General features: G+C 39.9%; 1 protein-coding gene across 1 annotated transcript; it reads right to left on the minus strand.

Annotated features, from left to right (window-relative positions):
- Positions 1-5487: 5487 nt before the first annotated feature.
- LOC101464398 (sodium- and chloride-dependent GABA transporter 2) lies at positions 5488-18732 on the minus strand. The gene is made up of 14 exons (XM_014412888.4): positions 18526-18732; positions 13375-13509; positions 13151-13291; positions 12860-12947; positions 10884-11016; positions 9256-9390; positions 9058-9161; positions 8424-8548; positions 8095-8207; positions 7872-8009; positions 7555-7657; positions 7171-7271; positions 6907-7077; positions 5488-6565 (listed from the first exon to the last, which is right to left on the minus strand). Exons 1-14 carry the CDS (start codon positions 18698-18700, stop codon positions 6473-6475), a joined length of 1755 nt encoding a protein of 584 aa, XP_014268374.2. The 5' UTR covers positions 18701-18732; the 3' UTR covers positions 5488-6472.
- Positions 18733-22763: the final 4031 nt, after the last annotated feature.

A 22763-nucleotide genomic window follows, 5' to 3' on the forward strand; every position in this document is an offset into this window, starting at 1 on the left:
AAAGTCTTGACACAACCCCAGCAACATCTTTTGGATAAACTGGAACACCAGCATGCTCCTAAACATCAGTATTCAACCTCATACTCCTTGTTTGGCTGCATGTCAGCAAATCCTTGCAGCCAAATTCCCAAGTCTTGTAGAAAGCCCCCCAGATAAGTGTAGGCTGAGGGAGGAAGATACTGCAGCCCATAGGTCTGTGATCAGTCAGTCAGAATTTTGGTATTTAATGTTGAACTTGAGTAACTAACATCAGTGTTAACCAGAGATGGGCAGTTACTGTAATCTGATTACTTTTTTCAAGTAACAAGTAAAGTAAGGGATTACTATTGCAAAAAATGGTAATTAGATTACCGTTACTTTCCCGTAGGAACGCTGCGTTACTGCGTTACTAAAACCGTGATTTTTTTGCCAGAATGTCTCATGACAGTGACATAAGCAAGTGCGACATTTGTGACAACAGCTGTGTGCAGATCAACAATGGATAATATATCGAGTGCAGGAGAGAGTATGAGCGTGCAGCGTTTAAAGCGTGGAAGTACTGGCCTTACTTTGAGTTTGATTCCATAAAAAGTGACAAAAACATTAGCGTCCGTTGTGCGTGGGAAGAAAACTTCTTTTTACAACGAAAAAAAACCCCTAAACAAGCTCCGAGTGCGCAACGACGTAACGGGAAATTCACAGAGAAACTTGCACACCTCCACCTACCCCACTCCTGCTTTACAGGTGAAAATAGAGCAACAGGACCGCTAGTCTTTGATTTTATTTATTTTCTGCTGTGTTTTACTTGCATCTCTTTGAAAGAGTGTAAACACAAAAAATAATTTATTTTATGTGCTGGAATGTGCAGAAAATAGGTTTAAATGTTAAACTAATTTCTTCCAGTCAGAGAATGTTGCATATAATTTAATTTTTGGTTGATGCATAAAGTTAAAAGATTAAAACTGATAAAACAAGTTTAAAAAAAAAAACTTTTCCATTTGATTACATTTTGTATGATGGATTATGCAGAAAAAGTAGAATTGGGCTGAAAGATCTATCGCTTTATCACCTATTCAGGTTGTAAATCGTGTTTTTAAAAAGTAACTAAGTAACTAAGTAATTAATTACTTTTGAAAATAAGTAATCAGTAAAGTAACGGGATTACTTTTTTGGGGAAGTAATCTAATTACTGAATACTTTTTCGAGTAACTTGACCAACACTGGTGTTAACTCACAGCTCTGTCAATATGGACCTCCGTTAACATGCATAGGCTTTCATAGAGGAAGTATGGGGAATGGTTTTTGTATTGTGTGCTGTGCAGTTAATTTTGCAATTGACAACTACAGCGAACCTCAGGTGTAAAACTTAGCAACAGAAGGAAACCTTTAATATTTCAGGGGAAAAAAACCCAGACAAAACTGAAACACAATCACACGTTTTTTCATAAAATGTTTAAATGAAGCTGTAAGTGAATTTAATCACATACACTACATGGACAAAAATGGAAACCCATGCCATGAAGGTCCCGGTGCACAGTTTTTGTGCTGATGTTAATGCTGTAGGAAGTTTCAAGCACGGCTGTTATTGTGTCAGCAGACCGATGACAACTTTTCAATTCAATTCAATTCAATTTTATTTCTATAGCGCCAAATCACAACAACAGTCGCCTCAAGGCACTTTATATTGTATTGTATATGGTAAACCCTACAATAATACATACAGAGAAAAGCCCAACAATCATATGACCCCCTATGAGCAAGCACTTTGGCGACAGTGGGAAGGAAAAACTCCCTTTTAACAGGAAGAAACCTCAGGCAGAACCAGGCTCAGGGAGGGGCGGGGCCATCTGCTGGGACCGGTTGGGGTGAGAGAAGGAAGACAGGATAAAGACATGCTGTGGAAGAGAGACAGAGATTAATAACAAGTATGATTCAGCAGAGAGGTCTATTAACACATGTTTAGTCAGAAAGGTGACTGAAGAAGAAAAACTCAATGCATCATGGGAGTCCCCCGGCAGCCTACATCTATTGCAGCATAACTAAGGGAGGATTCAGGATCACCTGGTCCAGCCCTAACTATATGCTTTAGCAAAAAGGAAAGTTTTAAGCCTGATCTTAAAAGTAGAGCTAGTGTCTGTCTCCCGAATCCAAACTGGAAGCTGGTTCCACAGAAGAGGGGCCTGAAAACTGAAGACTCTCCCTCCCATTCTACTTTTAAATACTCTAGGAACAACAAGTAGGCCTGCAGTGCGAGAGTGAATGGGGCGATATGGTAGTATAAGGCCATTAAGATAAGATGGGGCCTGATTATTTAAGACTTGAGGAGCAGGATTTTGAATTCAATTCTGGATTTAACAGGGAGCCAATGAAAGGAAGTCAATACAGGAGAAATCTCTCTCTTTCTTGCACTCTTGCTGCAGCATTTTGGATTAACTGAAGGCTTTTCAGGGAGTTTTTAGGACATCCTGATAATAATGAATTACAGTAGTCCAGCCTGGAAGTAATGAATGGATGAACTAGTTTTTCAGCATCACTCTGAGACTGGATATTTCTAATTTTAGAGAAGTTACTTAAATGGAAAAAGCAGTCCTACATATTTGTTTAATATGTGCATTGAAGAACATATCCTGGTCAAAAATGACTCCAGGGTTCCTCACAGTGTTACTGGAGGCCAAGGTAATAGAAGAATAGAATAATCCTTTAAATGTCCCACAAGGGAAAATTTGGATGTAACAGCTGCAAGAAAGACACATATTAAAACAAACAGTACACAAGACACAAAACAGAAACATACACAATTTTTACATATTTACATCCTTTTAGGCACTGTGCGTCTCAGCACATGCCCATACATGGTCTGTCACTTCATGGGTTATTTGCTGTGGTTCATAAACTGTTAAACTTTGTAATAACACCACTTCAGTTGTTCATGGCTGACTTGTTGCAACCTTGCTCTTTAGAGACCTATTCTTTTACAAAAATGAATAAAGGCAGATTGCATGGATAGGCGCTTGATTTCCATAGACCTGCAACAACAGAATGGGCCAACACCTGAACTGAAAGATCAGGAGGTGTGGCCTAATACCTTTATCTAAATAGTGCACCTGTTTTGCAAAACATTTCACAATTTTCCCATCTTGTACAGATAATCTTCAGATGAAGCCCCATTATATTATAATTATTATAAAGCAATATTATAATTCTTGCTTTTTTAATTTCCTCAAGTATTTCCATCTAATACAGCCAATCAAAATCTACAATGAAACAGTTCAAAGGAAATTAGGTCATCTTTCAGTAAAACTTGAAGTGAAACAGTAGCTGTGTAGCTGTTTACATATTTACCAAGCAAACAAAGGTTGCTGGTTCAATTCCAGCAGGAGACATAAATCAAATTTGTGTTGCGTGGCTGGGATGGTCATCTGGTGTAAGACAAATATGCAGGGCTACTTGTGCCAAGGGAGCAGCTGAAAGACTTAAAAAATAAATAAATATAATAAAGGATCAAAAATAAACAGCACACAGCCATGCTGCCCCATTTTGATGAAACACAAAATATTGTATCTGGAAATACAATCAGTCCAATAGTGCACTATAATGGATTCTACTTTTTTTCTTTTTTCCCACAGAATTCAGAGGGATAGCTTTTAACTTTCACAAAGGTTATCTGATGGATTTACAAACTAATCTGTTACAGTCAGCCGAGATCACTTCACAAGCGAGACCTCATTTCAGCAGCCATTTCATCCTTTGAAACCACATTTGTTGCATGGATTCAGCACCTCTTTAAAATGATTAACTTAGCTACATACAGCAGCTCTGTCAGTACAGAAGTCTTGCTCAACGGCTGTTTAAAAGTATTTGTGTGTGCGCGGCAGTCAGTAAGGCAGTTTAAGGGAAGGTTGACCTTAACTTGAGAGAAGCTACTGTAAAAAACCAAAACAAATTTGTTTCAGACAGTGGATAAACTGAGGGGCTGCACGTTGTAGACAGTTTAATAAAGAAAAACAACATTTTTGCAAAATGCAGGTAAGATTACACTGGAAAGTATCATATAGTCCACTGGTTGCACACTTTAATGTATTAGAGATTTAATGAAAAAAATAGAAAACGAATAATTTTTCATATTTTACTAAAAATATTTTCAGTCCATGAATTCAACATGTTTGTTGTTCTACTGCCTTACCAAAGGTTTTTTGTTGGGTCTGTTATAGTTCTGTCAGACAGTCAAGCCTAAAAAAATCCCCACGGCTCCTGGCTTCTTCCAGGGCAATATTAAATGCTCTGCAAGTTTTTTTGGACTTCATAACATGCTCTGTGTTCTGAAAACTGGCTTTAAGTGACTATAATTGTAGCTGTAACACAGCAAAGTATATAAGGTACTTCAGCAGAGCTGGCAATATCATCAAGGACTACTCTCACCCCAGCAACCAACTGTTTGAACTATTACCGTCAGGCCGACGGTACAGGTCACATAAAACCAGGACAAACAGATTCAGGGATAGCTTCTTTCCCAGAGCTATCACCGTAGTAAATAAGCACAAAAACAATTGAACCTATTCCATACCGTCACTGTCATTGTATTATGCTGCTATTCATACTGTCATTATATTAATGCTGCTATCCTGTATATATTGTACATACTATTGTTTGAGTACTTACGATTGTTTTTTTGTACTTTTTATATTTTACATTTATATTTATTATTGAAACTTGCACCAAGGGAGTGGCACTCCAATTTCGTTGTACTCTGTACAATGACAATAAAGGCTATTCTATTCTATTCTATTCTAAGTGACACTGTCACGATCCTGGGTCTTTTAACCCAGCGTTTTGAGTTTTAGTTTATTTTGATGTTTATGGTTTGCTTAAGTTCATTTGTTTATTTAGATTCACTTTGTTTTTTCTACCCCTGTATTTATGTTCCCCTCACTATTTATTGTCATGTCTGCGTCCCATTATGTTTCCTGTTTTATTTTGAAGAGGTCTTGTGTTTCTATGTTCAGTGTGTTTAGTTTTACACTTCCCCTGTGACTTCGTTGTGTTCATGTGTGTCAGCTGTTTTCCCCATGTGTTCCCACTTCCCTCATTAGCCTCTTGTGTGTATTTAGTCCGTGTGTTTTCAGTCATTCCTTGTCAGGTCGACTGCTAGTCCACATCGTGTCACCGGGTAGCCACGCCAGTTCTCCATGTTTAAGGGTTTTTCATGTTTCATTTTAGTTCACCCAGTTCAGGTTATTATTTAGTTCACCCATGCCCTTCGTTTGTATTTATTTTGCCAGCGATAATAAACTGCTCGTTTTCTGTTAATCCACATCACATTTCACATTGTGTTTCGGTCTGCATTCAAGTCCTTTTTCACAACATATACAGTCTGCCTCAGCCAGACTGTGACAGATATAAAGTCACTGTACAGGCTATATACGCTGTGAATGGGTTTAACAAGAATGGCAGGTGGTCGTTTTTTGTAGTAATTTTTTTTCCATGCAAAATAAAAGCAAAGAAGCAAAATTACCCCCAAAATTATTTTATTATACAAATTTAAAGTCACATGTTGAATAAAAACCCTTAATCAGTACAAAAATACTTTAGAAAAAAGGAAAACTCTGAATTAAAGCGTTAAAAAAAATTGTGTTACAGATTCAAGCAAGTCCTAATACCTTTGTGGAGGATATACATATTTGGTGTATTATATTTAATAAAAATACATGAATTAGACCCTGAATAAATGTTAGCCACAGAAATTTACCTGTCATGCTGTCATGGTGCACATAGTCAGTGACCCAAACCCATTATGTTTATAGCTGTTCTAGAGTTCTTAATAGAAATGTAAATCCATGCGTAAATATAGAAGTAAAATAAAAAAGCTCTTAATACTACTTTAATCCAAGAAAATACTTACCCCTAAAAAATAACAAAGTAAAACTAGCTTATAAGATATTGTAGAATTATTGTATAAATTCAAGCAGGAAGCATCATTACACCTATGACAACTGTAAAAGAGGTACTGTATATTCATTTAAATTTATATGTAGTAAAAAAAATGCTATTTTTTCCTCCCAGTGAAAAACACAAATGAGAATTTGGAATGCTGATAATATGATGATAATCTTTATGGATAAAAGTACTGCACCACCTACATATTACACTTACAGAAAAGCCATGCCATGTAGCTCCTAGGACACAGCTTTTGTGCTGATGTTAATGCCAGAGGAACTTTGTCGTTCTGTACCACTTTGTCCTTTTAGCTTAGAGTTGAATATAGCAATGATGGCAGTGAATTTCAACACAATTTAATAAAAAAAAAAAAACAAGCTTATTTTAGATCTTTGATCTGTCAAGCTGGTCTTTTTGTGTTAAAACAATTTGCTGTACTAAAAATGACCCACCATATAAAACCATGCAGTAAACAAGCTACTCTACATATTTTTGAAATAAAAAAAATTAAAGTTGCTCTTAAAGTTTGGATTTTTTAAAAATATGGTCATTTGCTCCATTATCGTGGACATGCAGTGAAGCTCGCCCTTTCTTTTGCTGCCTCTGCCATCACTGGAAGATCATCTGCTGGGCGGGAGCTGGTCTTAAGACGCTGGAAAAAGGCATTAAGATTGTCAATGAATATCACCAGGGGCATAATTTCCAGGGGGGTTAGGGGGGTTATTACCCTCCAATAATCAGACCCGACCAATATAACCTCTCCAATACAATTATGAATGACCTTTCATAGATAGGCTGTTGATTTTCTTTACTCATTTCAGGTATTACCAGCAAAATAGTTGCATGTTTAATCATCTGGGAATTTACCCAGATTTATTTATTTATTTATTTAGAGAGAGATCTTGACCCCTCCAATGTTCAGAACAAAGTTACGCCGATGAACATCACAGTTAGTTATTCAAATACAAAGCTGCCACTAGTAACATCACTGACCTGCCAGAGACTCCCTCTACCTTTGGCCAGTTTGTAGATCATAGTGACTGGGATCATAGAAAGAGACGACATGGCGAGGAACCAGCCAATCCAGTAAGCCCACCAAGGATACACGTAGGTGTTGTTGAATTTCAGTGGTGTGTAACTTATCAGCAAAAACACAAGGGTTCCCTTTAAAGGAAATCATCGTCAATAATAATCAGTGAAAGATGGAAATTATACAATATCGATAAACTATTTAGTCAGACTGCTTCAGATGCTTACACTGCAAATAAGAGGAGTGGCATACAGCCAGCAGTACTTGATTAGTGACAGAGGTTTGTAACCAATCATGTCCTCAATGTTGTCACAGAAGCGTTGAGCACCTAGGACAGAAGTATTTATTTAATTATTGTAAACAAAAAAGAAGCTAGGGCTATTTTTACCTGGGTTAGCATGCTCACAGTTGCTGCTAATTTCCAATTTGCAGCAACTATAAGCGCAACAATGCGTACTCTTTCCTGCACAAGGAGCTTGCTGTTGCTGCCTCCTCCACTTACATGTCTTTCCATGTCTGCACATTGAAGGGTGTGAACCTCCGTTTCTCTTTGGTTTCCATATATATATATATATATATAAACAATTGTACCACTGACATTTATAACATACCATAGATCCATCCAATAATCACTGACTGGAAAATTGCCATCAGAACAAGAGTGGGCCCACTGCATACATAGTGATCAAAGATCTGCAGAATGTATGCGCCAGCCTAAAATGAAAGCAGCGAATACAGTGGATTTGATTTATTTAAAAAAAAGTATTACTGCAAACAACTCAAAATCCTGTTGATTTAATGGAAACAAAAACACATTTTAGGAGTGTACCTACTGTGTATTTTGTGTCATTTGACCATGCTGGAAAAAAATGTTACACAGTAAACTGATTACATTTGACCAACAATAAATGTGCTTCTGACAGCTCACCTCTGACACTAATAACAGACCAAACATATAGCAGAGCGCACAGATCAGCATCAGATAAAGCTCTCTGCGGTATCCTTTTCGTATCTGGGCTGGGTACACATCTGTTAACGAGGTCATGATGCTCTCGAGACCTGCAAACTGGAGAGTAACACAAAGACAGGTTAGTGTCAAGATAAGTTAAGCAAGAGATTTTTTACAAGACATAGGAAAGACTGAAGCTGACCTGGCCATCTATTCCCAGTAAGATGATCATGGTGAAAAAGCACACAGACCAGACCTGAGGCCATGGCAGCAGGGTCACAGCTTGTGGGTAAACTATGAAGACAAGTCCTGGACCTACAGAGTGAAACCAAGAACAAGTAAATCATGTCAGAGTGCCACAGTGTCTTCGGTTTACGGAGAAATGTTTAATGCATTTTAACATTTAGAAGGTTCCAGGCTTAATAATTGTCATGAGGAAAAAGATTATTTTTCAATTAACAATCCGTAACTTTAGAGAAAAAAAAAACACATGCCAGTCTGAAATCTAACCAAGCAGGTGTGCAGCCTCACCTGATTCAGCAACTGTAGCAATGTCCACACCCTGTTTTTGTGACATGTAGCCCAAAACTGAGAAGATCGCAAAGCCTGATACGAAGCTGGTCCCACTGTTCAACAAGCAAAGATAGAAGGAGTCTCTGCAAATCAGAAACAAAGCTTCCTGTCTTTATTTGTGAATCGGTAACGTACAACAAGGACTGACACTGTGATAACAAGAAATTACTAAAACCTCCAAAAATGTCTCTCTCTGTGTGTGTGTCTTCTGTTCTTTGCCTATCCTGATGCACACTTATGTTTGGGGTTTTTGTGTGTGTGTGTTTGGGGTGTGTGTCATATTTATGGAAGTTGTGCTGATGTGAATTTAATTCTTCTTCATGCTGTATCTCACATTTTGTGTTGTTCCTGCATTATCACAACAGTGTTGGTCAGTGCTATTAAATTCTTTTGTTTGGGTGCAGGTTAAAGTTACATTGACTCATAGTAAGGGTTCGACACTTGTAATGAAAAAATTAAATTAAGATTTTGAATCTTTTACACAAGTCTTATTAACTGATAATTCTTTAGCATTAGGAATTAGCAGCTATAGTAGGACATAATTGCAAATTGTGATTTAAACCATCAAATTAGATCTTCATCAGGTAGTCACCTATAACAGTTATTGTTGTACTTGTTGTAGCTTCCAAGTGTAGTCAGGCATCCCAAACATATGGCATAAGAATAAAATATTTGTGTTCCAGCATCCATCCAGACCTGTAAACCAACAGAAGATTATTTTTCCAAAAATGCTGCTACTAAATGCTGTTATCGTGGCACAAAAATCAAAAGAAAATAGACTAAATAATACCTGTGGGTCAGCAAGCCGTGCCGGATTCGGATACAAGTAGTATTTGATCCCATGGAAAGCTCCGGGAAGGGTTATTCCTCTGACAAACAGCACAGCTAATGTGATGAAGGGGAATGTGGCTGTGAAATATGTAGCCTGTAAAAAAATAAAACGGGCAATACAAAAAGTACACCATAACTAACAATAGAGGGCATGGTAACATTTGCAAGGGGATATGTTGTGACAATGCTGTGATTTTGGCTGTGCAAACCTTTTTAAAAAATTTTCACCAATCCATCAATGTTACTTAATAAGACTATCTTTATTTATTGTTTTTACAATCTTGAATTTTCTAACTGTATCACTTCAGGAAAAAAGGCACCAGTGGATTAATTCAATTAACTCCAGTGATTTAGGAAGAAAATAAGTTACTACACGCTACAGTAGGTAATTATATGGCAGAGACAGCTGGGATCTATTGCACACGTCTCTCCCACAGAGAGATTTCCCAGTCAGCACTTCCAATTCACTTTCTCACAAATCACAAGCCTCACATGAGTCATGCCTATCCACTGAACGAGGCACACGAGAGTCTTCGCGTGTTTCATAACGTTTCGTCAAACTGTTGCTTTCTATATGAAATTAAACTCGCAACCGTATTTGACATTAGCTTGCTCGTGGCTGCTTTAAGTTTATATTTGAAAGATTCAAATTGTTCAGTTACTTTTTTTTATCGGTCTAGACAAAACAAACCTTTGGGTTATGTAGACTGAATATGTTACATCACAACGTGTTTTTTTTCCCATGTATACGGGAGTTATTTTTTGTTTTTGTAGTTTATGTGAAAAAGGGGCCTGCTTTTTTCTTTACAAAGTAGTTTAACCAAACTTTTTTTTTTTAAGTATCTCAGATAAGAGATAATCCTTTATTAGTCCCATACGTGGGAAATTTGTTGATATCTTAACATCTAAATCTAACCAAACTAGAATTGTGCCTTGGGTGGCTTCAGTGCGGCTGCTTCCTATTTTAACTAATCACCAGTAATTTCTTTAATACTGAGTCCAACAATCTGATTGCATGTGGCTGCAGGTCTGACACAACCACAACTGCATGACAACACTGTTATGTGTTGTGGTCTGCTTTGAAAGCTAAGCACACGTAACACTGAACTATTGGCTTGGCAGCAGCCCAAAAAACAAACAAACGGTGGCTGTCTGGGAGTTCTGGTCTGTTATTTTCCATGCCACACCTTAGGAGGGAAAGTGTTTCAGATTATTTATGACCCTTCATCATCAAGTAACCACTGATTATAACGTTTTGAGAACTAGACATCCTGTACCATGTCTGTCATTGAATTTAAGTGCCAAACATTATCTTCTTTGTTAAGCATGCGGTGCGTGCTAAGTGGAACAAAAGTCTCCTAAAAGGGTTTTTAGTACTCAGCTGTAAAAGGCTGATGGGGGTTTTTCATCACCCTGCCGTGTAGGCTGGTCGGTGGGGGTGGGCTAGTAGGCGGGTGGGCGGGCATTGTGGTCACCCAAGTTTCTGAATGCAATAACTCAATAATAAAGCTAAGTAGGAGCTTCAAATTGATAATAGTGGTGTATCTACTACAAATCTCGGACACACATTTGTCATTTTAGTGTTACCTTTCCTGTGGATTTAACTCCCTTCCAGACACAAAAGTAGCAGATGACCCAGGCTAGAAGAAGGCACAGAGAAAGTTCCCACTGAATGTTTCCCAAGGCCTCTATGCCAGTGGATATGTTCAACACCCGACGCCTGAAAGATGACGCAGTGTTAGTTAGATGAATGGCCTTTTAAAGCAGTATGTGTTGTTGTGTAAAACTTCATCTTTGGACTGTAGTTACTAGTTAAGATTTTAATTTTTTTTTACCATTACTGTCATTACCTACACATATGTGTGAGTTTGGAGAGGGCTACAAAAATGGGCAACATGTGAGCATTGCGTGAGTTTGCATGTTGAAAATCCAATACCCAGGAACATTTATATCAGAAAAAATATTATTAGTTACATATTTGATTGACAAGTCACTGGGGCCAACATGAAAGACCTGATGAAGTTGAAGCTCATTAAACTATTCAGAATGATATATGCTTGAATGTGCAATTAAAATCACTTCACACCTTTAGTACACAGGTGTTTTCAATTATTCTGGTTGATTGATCCCATCTCAGTGCTGAGGGGGAGCTATGCTGACAGATGCTACAGCATATGCTGTTACACGTGAACTGTCTTGCTCAGGAAATATGAGTCTCTCAGATAAGGCAGAAGATCTGAATAAAACTTCATAATAGTGCAGATTAGGTAATTTCTTTGTTTTCACGTTGTGTTTGAAGGTGTTTTCAGTTAGGAGCAATCAGACATCTGTGTGGCGCTAAGGGGACTCACCAAACTACTAGGGGTGCAACAATACACAAAATTCTCGGTTCGGTTCAGTTCGATACTTTGGTGTCACGGTTCTATATTTTTTCGATACAAAAAAAATGTTCATTCTTTTTTAATTTGTCATTTATTAAAATTATAAATATATATTTTAACTCAAAAGTACAGTTTTTAAATTTAATGTTGCTGAAACAACAAAGTAATAAAAAAAAATAATCTATCTGATAGAGAAATCACTCATCTTTGGAAAAGAGAGTTTATTACAGAGAAATGGCTCTTTCCAAAATAAAAGCTATACTATACGCTTCTTCTGGGCTATATTCTCAGCAGCATATTAAACATATCAGGTCCCCATAAGGAGAACCATGTGCTAACGGCTGTCTAAATGACTCGGATAAAGTTTGTAGCATGCTTGTTGTTTTGTCTGCTTCCACTTGTCTTTGCACTAGAATGATGTCGGCGTAAATGTGCAGTCATATTCGTTGTGTTCCCACTAGTGCTGTCAGTGTTAATCTGAAATGACGTTAACGCCACAACACAGCAAATCTCCGTTAACGAGCTACCACGGATCGCCCCGTGCGTGGGGCTGGACGGTGTCAACACGTTAACGAGCTAACTGCGCTAACGCACTAGTTCCCACCAATGTAATTGAGCACTGCGTGGCACATCAAACATACTGTTTTACTTTTGTCCATGACGCGCTTACCTTCAGGGTCATACTTCACATGAAGAACAAAACAGTTCCAAAAGCCAGATCTGAATGAGGGTGGGGGAGGTTCAATTTGCCATGTTGCAAGGAGCTTAGCTTCTGTCTTGCTAGCTTGTGCTGCGCTCAGTGGATCTGCGCTGGACAGTGCAGCCTAGGCGGAGTAGTCGAACGCAGATCCACTGAGCGCTCAACACAGACAGCATCGTCAGAAGAAAAGTTGATAAAATAAATTAAAAATGTTGTATTGTTCGATACATATGCATACCGAACCGAAAGCAATGTATTGAACGGTTCAATATCGATACGAGTATCGTTGCACCCTTACAATCTACATGATAAAACTGGCAAATTTATCATAGCACATGCAAAGAAACACACGAAAGCAGTGTGGAAAAACAAAGATCTGATGTGGCTGTGGCATCGACATGCAGAGCTTTTATCTTTAGTATAGTATACCTATAGCTGAGCTTTCAAATGAAGTTTTATTAAAAAAACTCATGATAACTCACTGCCAAAATTCTACAACAGAAGATGATGAATTTACAGGTAAAGTCCAGTTGAGGGTGGCATTGTAGTTGTTTATTACCACACAACGATCTGAAATAGATTAAAACACAGTTAAAGATGACAAATCTTCAAAGGCTTGAATTTTATTTATGTCAGTTAAATTGCTTAAGCGAGATGTCACATTTAGAAACACAATGAAGTGACATTAACATTATCCATACTATTTTTAAGGCCACTGATTTTTTGGTGTATGCAAAGGCAGATAAAAGTATAATAGCAACATATGTATTTACTTGTATTCCATGTGTTATTACAGGTGGCCCATGGCAACTCTCCAGAGAAGGAAGAAAATAAGTAGAGAAAAGCCCAGGCTAAAATCACAATATAGCTGATGCCTCCGTAGAAAATGATCATTTGGCTTGCATATCCCATGCCTGGAAACAACAACTGTTAGCATTGCATTCTCTTACTTCTTCTTCATTGATCTGCTTCACCACAATTCCAGTGGTTAGCTCACCTTCAAACAAGGGGCAGACCTTCCTCCAGCACATGATTCCTCCCTGACTAGTGTACTGGCCCAGTGCCGTCTCCAGCACAAATAGAGGTATGCCACAAGTGAGAAGGAATAGGACGTAAGGGATGAAGAATGCACCTGCAGGTGACAACAAACTACATTAGCACATGACTGGTATACTATATTGCAAAAATATTCATGTTCATCTTTCAAGACAATAAGTACTTACTTGGGCAATGCTAGGATATACTTTTGAATCATGAGAGAAAAATGCAGCTACAGAAACATGTCATATCTGTTATTTTCCATGCCACACCTTAGTCACTCAGCCATTCTCAGTGAGGAAAAGTTGTTGTGGGTGATTTTAGAACAGGAGGGAAAGTGTTTCAGATTATTTATGACCCCTTCATCATCAAGTAACCACTGATTATAACGTTTTGTGAACTAGACATCCTGTACCATGTCTGTCATTGAATTTAAGTGCCAAACATTATCTTCTTTGTTAAGCATGCGGTGTGTGCTAAGTGGAACAAAAGTCTCCTAAAAGGGTTTTTAGTACTCAGCTGTAAAAGGCTGATGGGGGGTTTTCATCACCCTGCCGTGTAGGCTGGTCGGTGGGGGTGGGCTAGTAGGCGGGTGGGCGGGCATTGTGGTCACCCAAGTTTCTGAATGCATGAGAGAAAAATGCAGCTACAGAAACATGTCATATCTGTAGTTAGTAGACTATAAAGGTATTATGAGTGAACTGAAAAGAACTGGGCCCATGAGGGAACCTTGGGGTACACCACAAATGGTTTGTTTTTTGTTAATGGAAGTAGACTTTTCTGATTGGCTAGAATGGATGTCTCACTTGTATCCGCAGTGACACACAGTTACACGCAGTTAGTTCAGTTCAGTTCAGTTCAGTTCATTTTTATTTCAAACATTTCAAACATGTGCCTTCACAATCATTACAAAATATCATTCCATTATTTGTTTGACTGGACCAGCTCTTTATCCTCTCAAGGATACTTGAGGGTGCATGGGAGTTTGCCCAACCAGTCTACATGTGTTTTGTGGACTTGGAGAAGGCATTCGACCGTGTCCCTCGGGGTGTCCTGTGGGAGGTGTTGCGGGAGTATGGGGTGTCTGGCCCATTGCTACGGGCCATTCGATCCCTATACAACAGTTGCAAGAGCTTGGTTCGCATTGCCGGCAATAAGTCGGACTCGTTCCCTGTGGGTGATGGGCTCTGCCAGGGCTGCCCTTTGTCTCCGGTGCTGTTCATAATTTTTATGGACAGGATTTCTAGGCGCAGCCAAGTGGCGGAGGGCTTTCGCTTTGGTGGCCTCAGAATCTCATCTCTGATTTTTGCAGATGATGTGGTTCTGTTGGCTTCATCGGGTGAGGGCCTCCAGCTCGCACTGGAACGGTTCGCAGCCGAGTGTGAAGCAGCGGGAATGAGGATCAGCACCTCCAAATCTGAGGCCATGGTTCTCAGCCGGAAAAGGGTGGAGTGCCCACTCCGGGTCGGGGATGAGTTCCTGCCCCAAGTGGAGGAGTTCAAGTATCTCGGGGTCTTGTTCGCGAGTGATGGGAGAAGGGAGCCGGAGATCGACAGACGGATTGGGGCTGCAGCTGCAGTAATGCGGACGCTGCACCGGTCCGTCGTGGTGAAGAGGGAGCTGAGTGTAAAAGCGAAGCTCTCAATTTACCGGTAGATCTACGTCCCTACCCTCACCTATGGCCACGAGCTGTGGGTAGTGACCGAAAGAACGAGATCGCGGATACAAGCGGCAGAAATGAGCTTCCTCCGAAGGGTGGCTGGCCTCTCCCTTAGAGATAGGGTGAGAAGTTCGGCCATCCGGGAGGGGCTCAGAGTAGAGCAGCTGCTGCTCCACATCGAAAGGAGCCAGCTGAGGTGGTTCGAGCATCTGACAAGGATGCCCCCTGGGCGCCTCCTGGGTGAGGTGTTCCAGGTATGTCCCACCGGGAGGAGGCCCCGGGGCAGACCCAGGACATGCTTGAGAGATTATATCTCTCGGCTGGCCTGGGAACGCCTTGGTATTCCCCCGGATAAGCTGGAGGAGGTGGCTGGGGAGAGGGAGGTCTGGGCCTCTTTGCTTAGGCTGCTGCCCCCGCGACCCGGCCTCGGATAAAGCGGATGAAGATGGATGGATGGATGGATTATTTGTTTGAAAAGGAGTAGGCTGAAGTATTTACTTATTTGTCCCTACCCCCTCAAGTTTTACCTCTCATTCATTTAAATTTTTTTTGTCTTAAATTAAACAAACAACATATGAAACATATGAAACATATGAAGTAAAGCAAAACAAAACATACATAAATCAACAAAAGAAATTAGCAAGCCCCACCACAGTATAGTTTCTTTCATATGAAAAATACAGAATGTGTATATTTGCAGATACACAAGTTATGGAAAAACAAACAAACCAAAACAAAAAAACAAAAAAAGAACCGCAACACCATTATCAGCAACATTACCGTCCTGGGTTAACCCCGTTTTCTTCATTCTTATACTTATTTAAAATTAGGTTTTTATATTTTACTTTAAACTGTTTTATGTTTTTACTGTCTTTTATTTCTTCTGTTAGACTGTTCCATAATTTAACTCCTGAAATTGAGATTGACATAGTTCTTAAAGTTGTTCTAGCACTTTGTATTTTTAAATTCCATTTCCCTCTTAAGTTATACCCACCTTCTCTTTCTATGAACAATTTACAGATTTCTTTGGGAAGCAATTTATTTCTTACTTTATACATTATTAGCGCTGTTTTAAGCTTCACCAAGTCTTGGAATTTAATAGCTTGCATTTTGACAAAGAGTGCATTTGTATGGTCCCTGTACCCTACATTATTTATTAATCTAATGGCCCTTTTCTGTATTATAGTTATTGTTTGTGTGTTACTTTTGTATGTGTTTCCCCAGACCTCTACACAGTAGCTCATATATGGCAGTAGTAAAGCACAGTATAAAATGTGCAGTGCTTTCTGATCCAACATATGCTTTGCTTTCCCCAGGACGGCAATGCCCCGTGCCAATTTCCCCCGAACATAAGTAATGTGTGGCTTCCAACAGAGCTTGTGGTCAATGATCACCCCAAGAAATTTTATTTCATTTACTCTTTCTAAATATACATTGTCAACACATATTTCTACTTCGATGTTTTTCTTTTGGTTTCCAAACAACATAAATTTGGTTTTATCTAGATTCAATGATAATTTATTTATATCAAACCACTTCTTTAATATCGTTAATTCCTGTGTGATCATCCCCAAAACCTGTGGCAATTCCACACCACACAGTTACACACAAGTGAATATTACTGTAACTATCTCTGACTGAATTTTCACACAGAGGACACAGTTGAAGGCAATTTGTCTGAATATAAATATATTTTATAGTCTATGTACTTTAGGAAAGGTTCAAAGCCTAAGGTGTAAAATACGGTGGTGCAGCGGCCCAGCTTTAAGCCGGACCTGCTGCCCTTTGCTTCATGTCTTCCCTTTCTCTCTCCTCATTTTGTTATCTATCTTAATTGTTTTATTTAGTAAAGTCCAAAAGGCCCCAAAAACAATCTTTTTAAAAAAAAGAAATTTGCATCTAGTTCATTAAAACACCTAGAGGACCTATCTTGAGATATCTTTTTGCAATGCACTTTTAATGAGATGACTATAAATTATAAGTTTTTTTCTGCACAATCTGACGTCATTTTGTGTTGATTTTATGCAAAGTATTTAAATTTCCAATCTTCTTACATTGAACAATGTTACAGTAAACAATATGACTAAATCAGTAGGGGTGCTTAACTTAACTATCAAAAGCTATACCCAGCCACTTACAGTGTCCTGTCCATGACACATCAAGATAAAGGAACTATTCATGTGGATTAGGAACACTGACAAACGACTGAAGCCAGCAGAATGTAAAAAATTATACACGGTTACAGAATCTGCTGCAGCATCAGTCTTTACATTATTATTTCTGAGATTCAGATTTTTTATAACTGCAGGGAGATGTTTATAAGTACAACAGTAGAAACCAGGTCAGGTTTCAGGATGATGCTGTTATAGTATGTAATAGTGTGTGGTCTAAAATAGGATGATTTAGAAAAAGACAGACACCTTTGAGATATCTCTGTTAGCTGATAGCTTAGATATACTCATATTTACATAATTCAATTGTTCAGCTATTTTTTATGAGGTAAGCTAATAAAGCCACAAGTATTTTTTATTGCTGTTGCCAAGCAGGATGCAGGATGATTCTTTCTGGTGCAGTTCACTTTCTTCCATTGTCAAATAAGTGTTACCTTGAACGACTATGTGTGATTCTTCTGTGACATAGGGCTTTTCTCAGTAAGAAAAAAAAAAGGATGGGAAATAAGAACCCTGAATTTATCACTTGTTATGGGGACACTTAATCAAATTGGAACAACGGCTGATAATGTCTATGAGCAGATTGTCAATTTCTCAAGGATAAAAGCTAGAACATTTAAATAATATCATCATTTTGCTATGGCTGAAAATAGTCGTTAGGCCTGAAGTTTATTTGTTTGAAATGCCTCTGACATATCTGTCCTCATTTAAGGTCAAAGAAGGGGCAAATCACCAACTTTCAAATGAACATTTCCATCCCTAAGAGGTAAGTCAATAATATTTCATCTGTCTTTTGTTCGTTTGATTTCATTCGTTCATTTTTGGAACGTTATCATCAAAATCTGCCACGTGAAATGTTTACGATGTCCAGTTTGTTTCCAGTTTAGCACCATCACAGCTAGATATTTTTCATTCAAGTGGAGCAATGCTGAACTTAAAGGGCTTCAGCAAAGAATCTGATTGTGATTTTTGGCATGGACACAGACTGTTATTTTTATAGCCTTTTGTAACCTGTCAAATCCTTAATCAACAGGCAGACAGAGACACAGATGGATAGCAGATACACTTCACATTGGACAGTTTTAATCATTTGCAGCTTTTAACAAAACTTTGAATGAACGTATTTGGCAGTGAAAATAAATATCTAATTAAAGCCCATAATTGTGCTTTGGTGAATAATAAAAACATATCTTCTTAATTCCTTAAGAAAAAAAACCCACTATGATCAACCATAATACTACACTTTTATTAATTAAGAATAATGAATAGAAATACTTACCTCCACCATTCTTGTAGCAAAGATATGGAAATCTCCACACATTGCCTAGTCCAATAATAGCACCGGCCACAGACAGGATGAACTCCTTTTTGCTGCCCCACTTGCCACGCTCTTCAACAGTTTTTGAAGTGCTCTTTGTGGGGAGATGAAACAGCCTGCACAGAGAGTCTGCCATACTGCTGAGCAAGTGGTCTAATGGTAGTACTGGCAAAGACTCTTGAGTGTCTGGATTGACTGGCTGGGGACTGTCTTATGTAGATTTGTATTGGGTTACCTAATGCTTATCTAATTGATGACCTGCACGGCCACAAGGGGGACCTCTAGATTTATACCCAAAAGTAATTTCCCAGCATATAGCCGACAAACAGGAGAGAGAAGCACGTGTGACTAATCTCCTTTTGAGCATGGTATTGAAGGCTTAGAAAGCAGGGTTCACTGTCTCAAACCACCTATAAATGACTAACAACTACAGTAATAGTGATAGTTTAACCAAGTTAAAAACAGAGATTAGCCTCCTCTCAGTCTTCTTGCATTCATGTATATTGTTATACATTATTACAGTTTTGTGTAATAAAACAAGTATCATGCAGGGAATTTCCAATACTTAATACTGAAGCCCCCAAGAGAGTCTTTGCCAGGAGGCCAAGAATTTCTAAAGCCTCATTAGATGCCGTTTTCTGTGTGCTGTGCTGTGTACATTTCGTTCCATCAGCTAAATGCCTAAGCACCATGTTGTCTTCTTAATAATGAAGACTTATAGATATTTTGTTTATTTTTAGAGGGAAATTTGGGACTCTTCTACTGTGAAGCTATACTGTAGTGTACACACTGCAGCATGCGGTTTAGCATTGTCTTAAAGAAATATGCAAGGCCTACTTCAAAAAAGATCGTTGAGGGGAGCATAAGTTGCTCTAAATAATGTATAGACCTTTCAGCTCTGTGCCTTTCCAGATGTGCAGTTTGTAATTAATTAGCATCTTATTTCCTGTGCAAGCAGTAAAGACACACTCACTTTTTCACAGGGCTACATAAAGTCTGGTGAAAACTTTATTTTCACGTGACCATATGTGACAAAAGCTTCCTTGCAAGTGGGTAGAAGCAACCTTAGTGGGATTCAGCTTCACACTGGTCAGTAAGCATGTCATGTAAAATATATATTTTTAAAGCAGGCCTCAGGTTTTGCCCACTAAATGACCCACAATGCCCTTTAAGATGACATTTCTATAGTCTTAGTGTAGTCTTTCTTATCTGAATCTGGAGAGAGTTGCTTTAGCCTCATCTGGATAGATGAGCTGACATAGAAACAGAAATATGTCCAGTAAGAAAATTAACTTCAAAACTAGGTAGCAGAGCATCTTTACACAGTCATTCAGAGTTGTTCTCAGGGTTCTCCTGGCTGCCTGAAACATTTCTGCTCATTCTTGATAAAGTGAACCTTGAGCTCACATTATTTATAAACACTCTAAACATCACTCTCACATCAGAATATGTGCCCATAATTATGTGCTAGAAAAGTTTCCAGTGCACAGTTGAATCCAAATGGTACACAGGCGTGTAGAAAGTTGTGAGGAACATAAGTTCTTGTTCTATGTAGAGAAATCAATCTTTAGTAAGGATTTGTAGAAGTAATATTTCACTTGGGGATAAATTTTCTTTCTACATGTGAGTGTCTGTATAAGCTCACTCACTCAGGTAGGTTGGTGAACTTTAATGGTGTAGCTGTTATTCCTCACAGTGTGTTTGTGCTCAGGATGCACAGCACTTTTTGCATTTGGCTCTATTTTGATGTCCTTTTGCAGTTTCTGCAACAGGTAGCAGACCTGGTGCAATAAACTTTAGTGATGTGGTATCTTTAACAGGACTGGTTTTCTCAATTTCAGATTAATTGATGGATATGTATTCTATTGTGATAATAAAGTTAAACTCAACCATTTGTCACCATATCTGCAGGAGTTGATTTTGATGAGGTTAATGTTAAAAGGTTCCTGTTCTTCTTACTGTGACACATGCTGAGCAAACACAACAAAAATAAAAAACTTATTTACTTTTAACTTTTTGGATAAACTAAATTGTCTATGTTTAGGAAACGAAATATATGACTTTGATTTTTCAGCTGTTAATGTTTTCTATGTATCACTTTATATCTATGTTTTCTTCTACTTCCCTCCTAACTTGTCCTAGTATTATGTTGCCTCCAAGTATCTAGTAACTAAATTACTCGTATTCATTTCCATCATTTCTTCTCATCAAGGACTATTTATGAGCATCTCACTATTTCAAAGTCACAGCAGGGGGCACCTCAGGATCTTTGATACCTCTCTCTGAGTGGAGACTGATACTTTCCTCCTTCGCTGCCAGTGTTGGCTCTTCAGCTTTCCCACAAGTGCTTTGCTCCTTTTGGCAAATTCTCTTTGATTAAGCAGTGAAACAAGTATTCAGAAAATAAAAGTTTTGATACCACAAAGTTAAAATATTCCTTTACAAATAAAAATCCTGCATGCATAATTTAAATTCAGTTCAATTGTATTTATATAGCGCTAAATGAAAACAACAGTCACCTCAAGGTGACTGTTGTATTGATTTTGTCACGGCTGGCGGAGGGAGCCGTGTGGTGTGGAGGAAAAGGAGGACCCAAGATGCAGCAAACTGATGATACGAGTGATGTTTTATTTACAAAAGTGGTGGTGACAAAAACAGGCAACGAGGTATGAGTACTTTACAAATGGAAACCTAAACTGGGAGAAACTAAATAGCAAACCTGAGACCGTACAAAGGGGGTGCGGGGCAGAGGGACGCAGAGACAGGACACCATGGAATGCAGAGATACACGGATGAGTGCAGACGAGCCGACAACAGGCAGGAGAACACAGGGCTTAAATACACACCAGTAATCAGGGGATGAGGGACAGGAGGGCAACACAGCTGGGAGAAATCAGAACTGACGGGACAGGGGAAATGTAAACTGAACACTCACATCAGACAGACCTTCACAATAAAACAGGAAACTCAGACACGGGGAACCAAACAAGACACAGATCTAAACAGACAGCTTCACAAACAGATGGGGTGACACCATAGACAGACAGATCCAGACGCAGACTCAGAGGCAGACCGAATATAACACAGAACTAAAACTCATCATGAAAATGATAAAACTAAAAGCGCTGGGTCACCGACCCAGGACCATGACAGTACCCCCCCCCGCAAGGGCTGGCCCCAGACAGCCCAAAACAAAAACAGACGACCAACCCAGGGCGGGCGGCGGGGGACCAGGACGGAGGGACCAACACCAAACAAAAAAAAAACTCCAGTGACCCAAAAGAATTGACCAAAACACAACACACACTGGAGTCCCCGAACAGGGTCCCAAAATATAGTTCAGGAGGCCGGCCCGGAGGCTGACAACTCAGGAGCCTAGAATAGTTCATCTCCGGGGGCCGACCATGCGGAAGGCAGTGGCGGCGACGGGGAAACCGTTCAGGCGGCCGACCGTGCGGACAGCAACGGCGGCGACGGGGAAACAGTTCAGGGGGCCGACTGTGCGGACGGCAACGGCGGCGCAAATGCAGTTCAGGGGGCTGACCGTGCGGACGGCAACGGCGGCGTGTAGGAGGTCGTCCACGCAGCAGGCGGGGGTGGCAACAGAAGTCCGGAGGGCGGCCACGGTGGTGATGATGCCCAACAAGCGGCCTGGCAGACGACCGACGATGTGAAGGTGGTAGTAGGGGACCCGAAGGCTGCGTGGCCCCTGCAGCCCCAGGCGAAGCGGAGGCTGGTCCAGGCGAGGCTGAAGCCGATGCGGAGGCTGGTCCAGGCGAGGCTGAAGCCGATGCGGAGGCTGGTCCAGGCGAGGGCGTAGGTGAAGCAGTAGCTGGACCAGGTGATGCTGGACCAGGCGAGACTGAGGTTGAAGCGGAGGCCGGACCAGGCGAGACTGAGGTTGAAGCGGAGGCCGGACCAGGCGAGACTGAGGTTGAAGCGGAGGCCGGACCAGGCGTGGATGACGGCAGCGGGACGGCTGCAAAACCTGACGGCAGCGATGCTGCAGGAGGTGATGTGGAGATGTGCTGGCTGGGTCCTCCAGGACCGTCAGCAGGTGTGAGGATGTGCTGGCTGGGTCCTCCAGGACCGTCAGCTAACGAGGCGTGGTGCTGGGTGGGCTCCTCGGGCCCTCCAGCAGACGGCACTTGAGGCTGGCTGGGTTCTCCAGAACCCCCAGCAGACGAAACTTGAGGCTG

This window comes from Maylandia zebra, linkage group LG5 (assembly GCF_041146795.1).
Source record: "Maylandia zebra isolate NMK-2024a linkage group LG5, Mzebra_GT3a, whole genome shotgun sequence".
NCBI classification, from domain to species: domain Eukaryota; kingdom Metazoa; phylum Chordata; class Actinopteri; order Cichliformes; family Cichlidae; genus Maylandia; species Maylandia zebra.

Excerpts from the sequence above, each read along its gene's own strand:
- LOC101464398 (XM_014412888.4), bottom strand. The coding sequence starts at position 18,700 with ATGGCAGACTCTCTGTGCAGGCTGTTTCATCTCCCCACAAAGAGCACT. Across the intron at positions 8,208-8,423 it reads TGCTACAGTTGCTGAATCAG|GTCCAGGACTTGTCTTCATA; the intron begins GTGAGGCTGCAC and ends TTCACTCTGTAG. Across the intron at positions 8,010-8,094 it reads TACTGGGAATAGATGGCCAG|TTTGCAGGTCTCGAGAGCAT; the intron begins GTCAGCTTCAGT and ends GTTACTCTCCAG.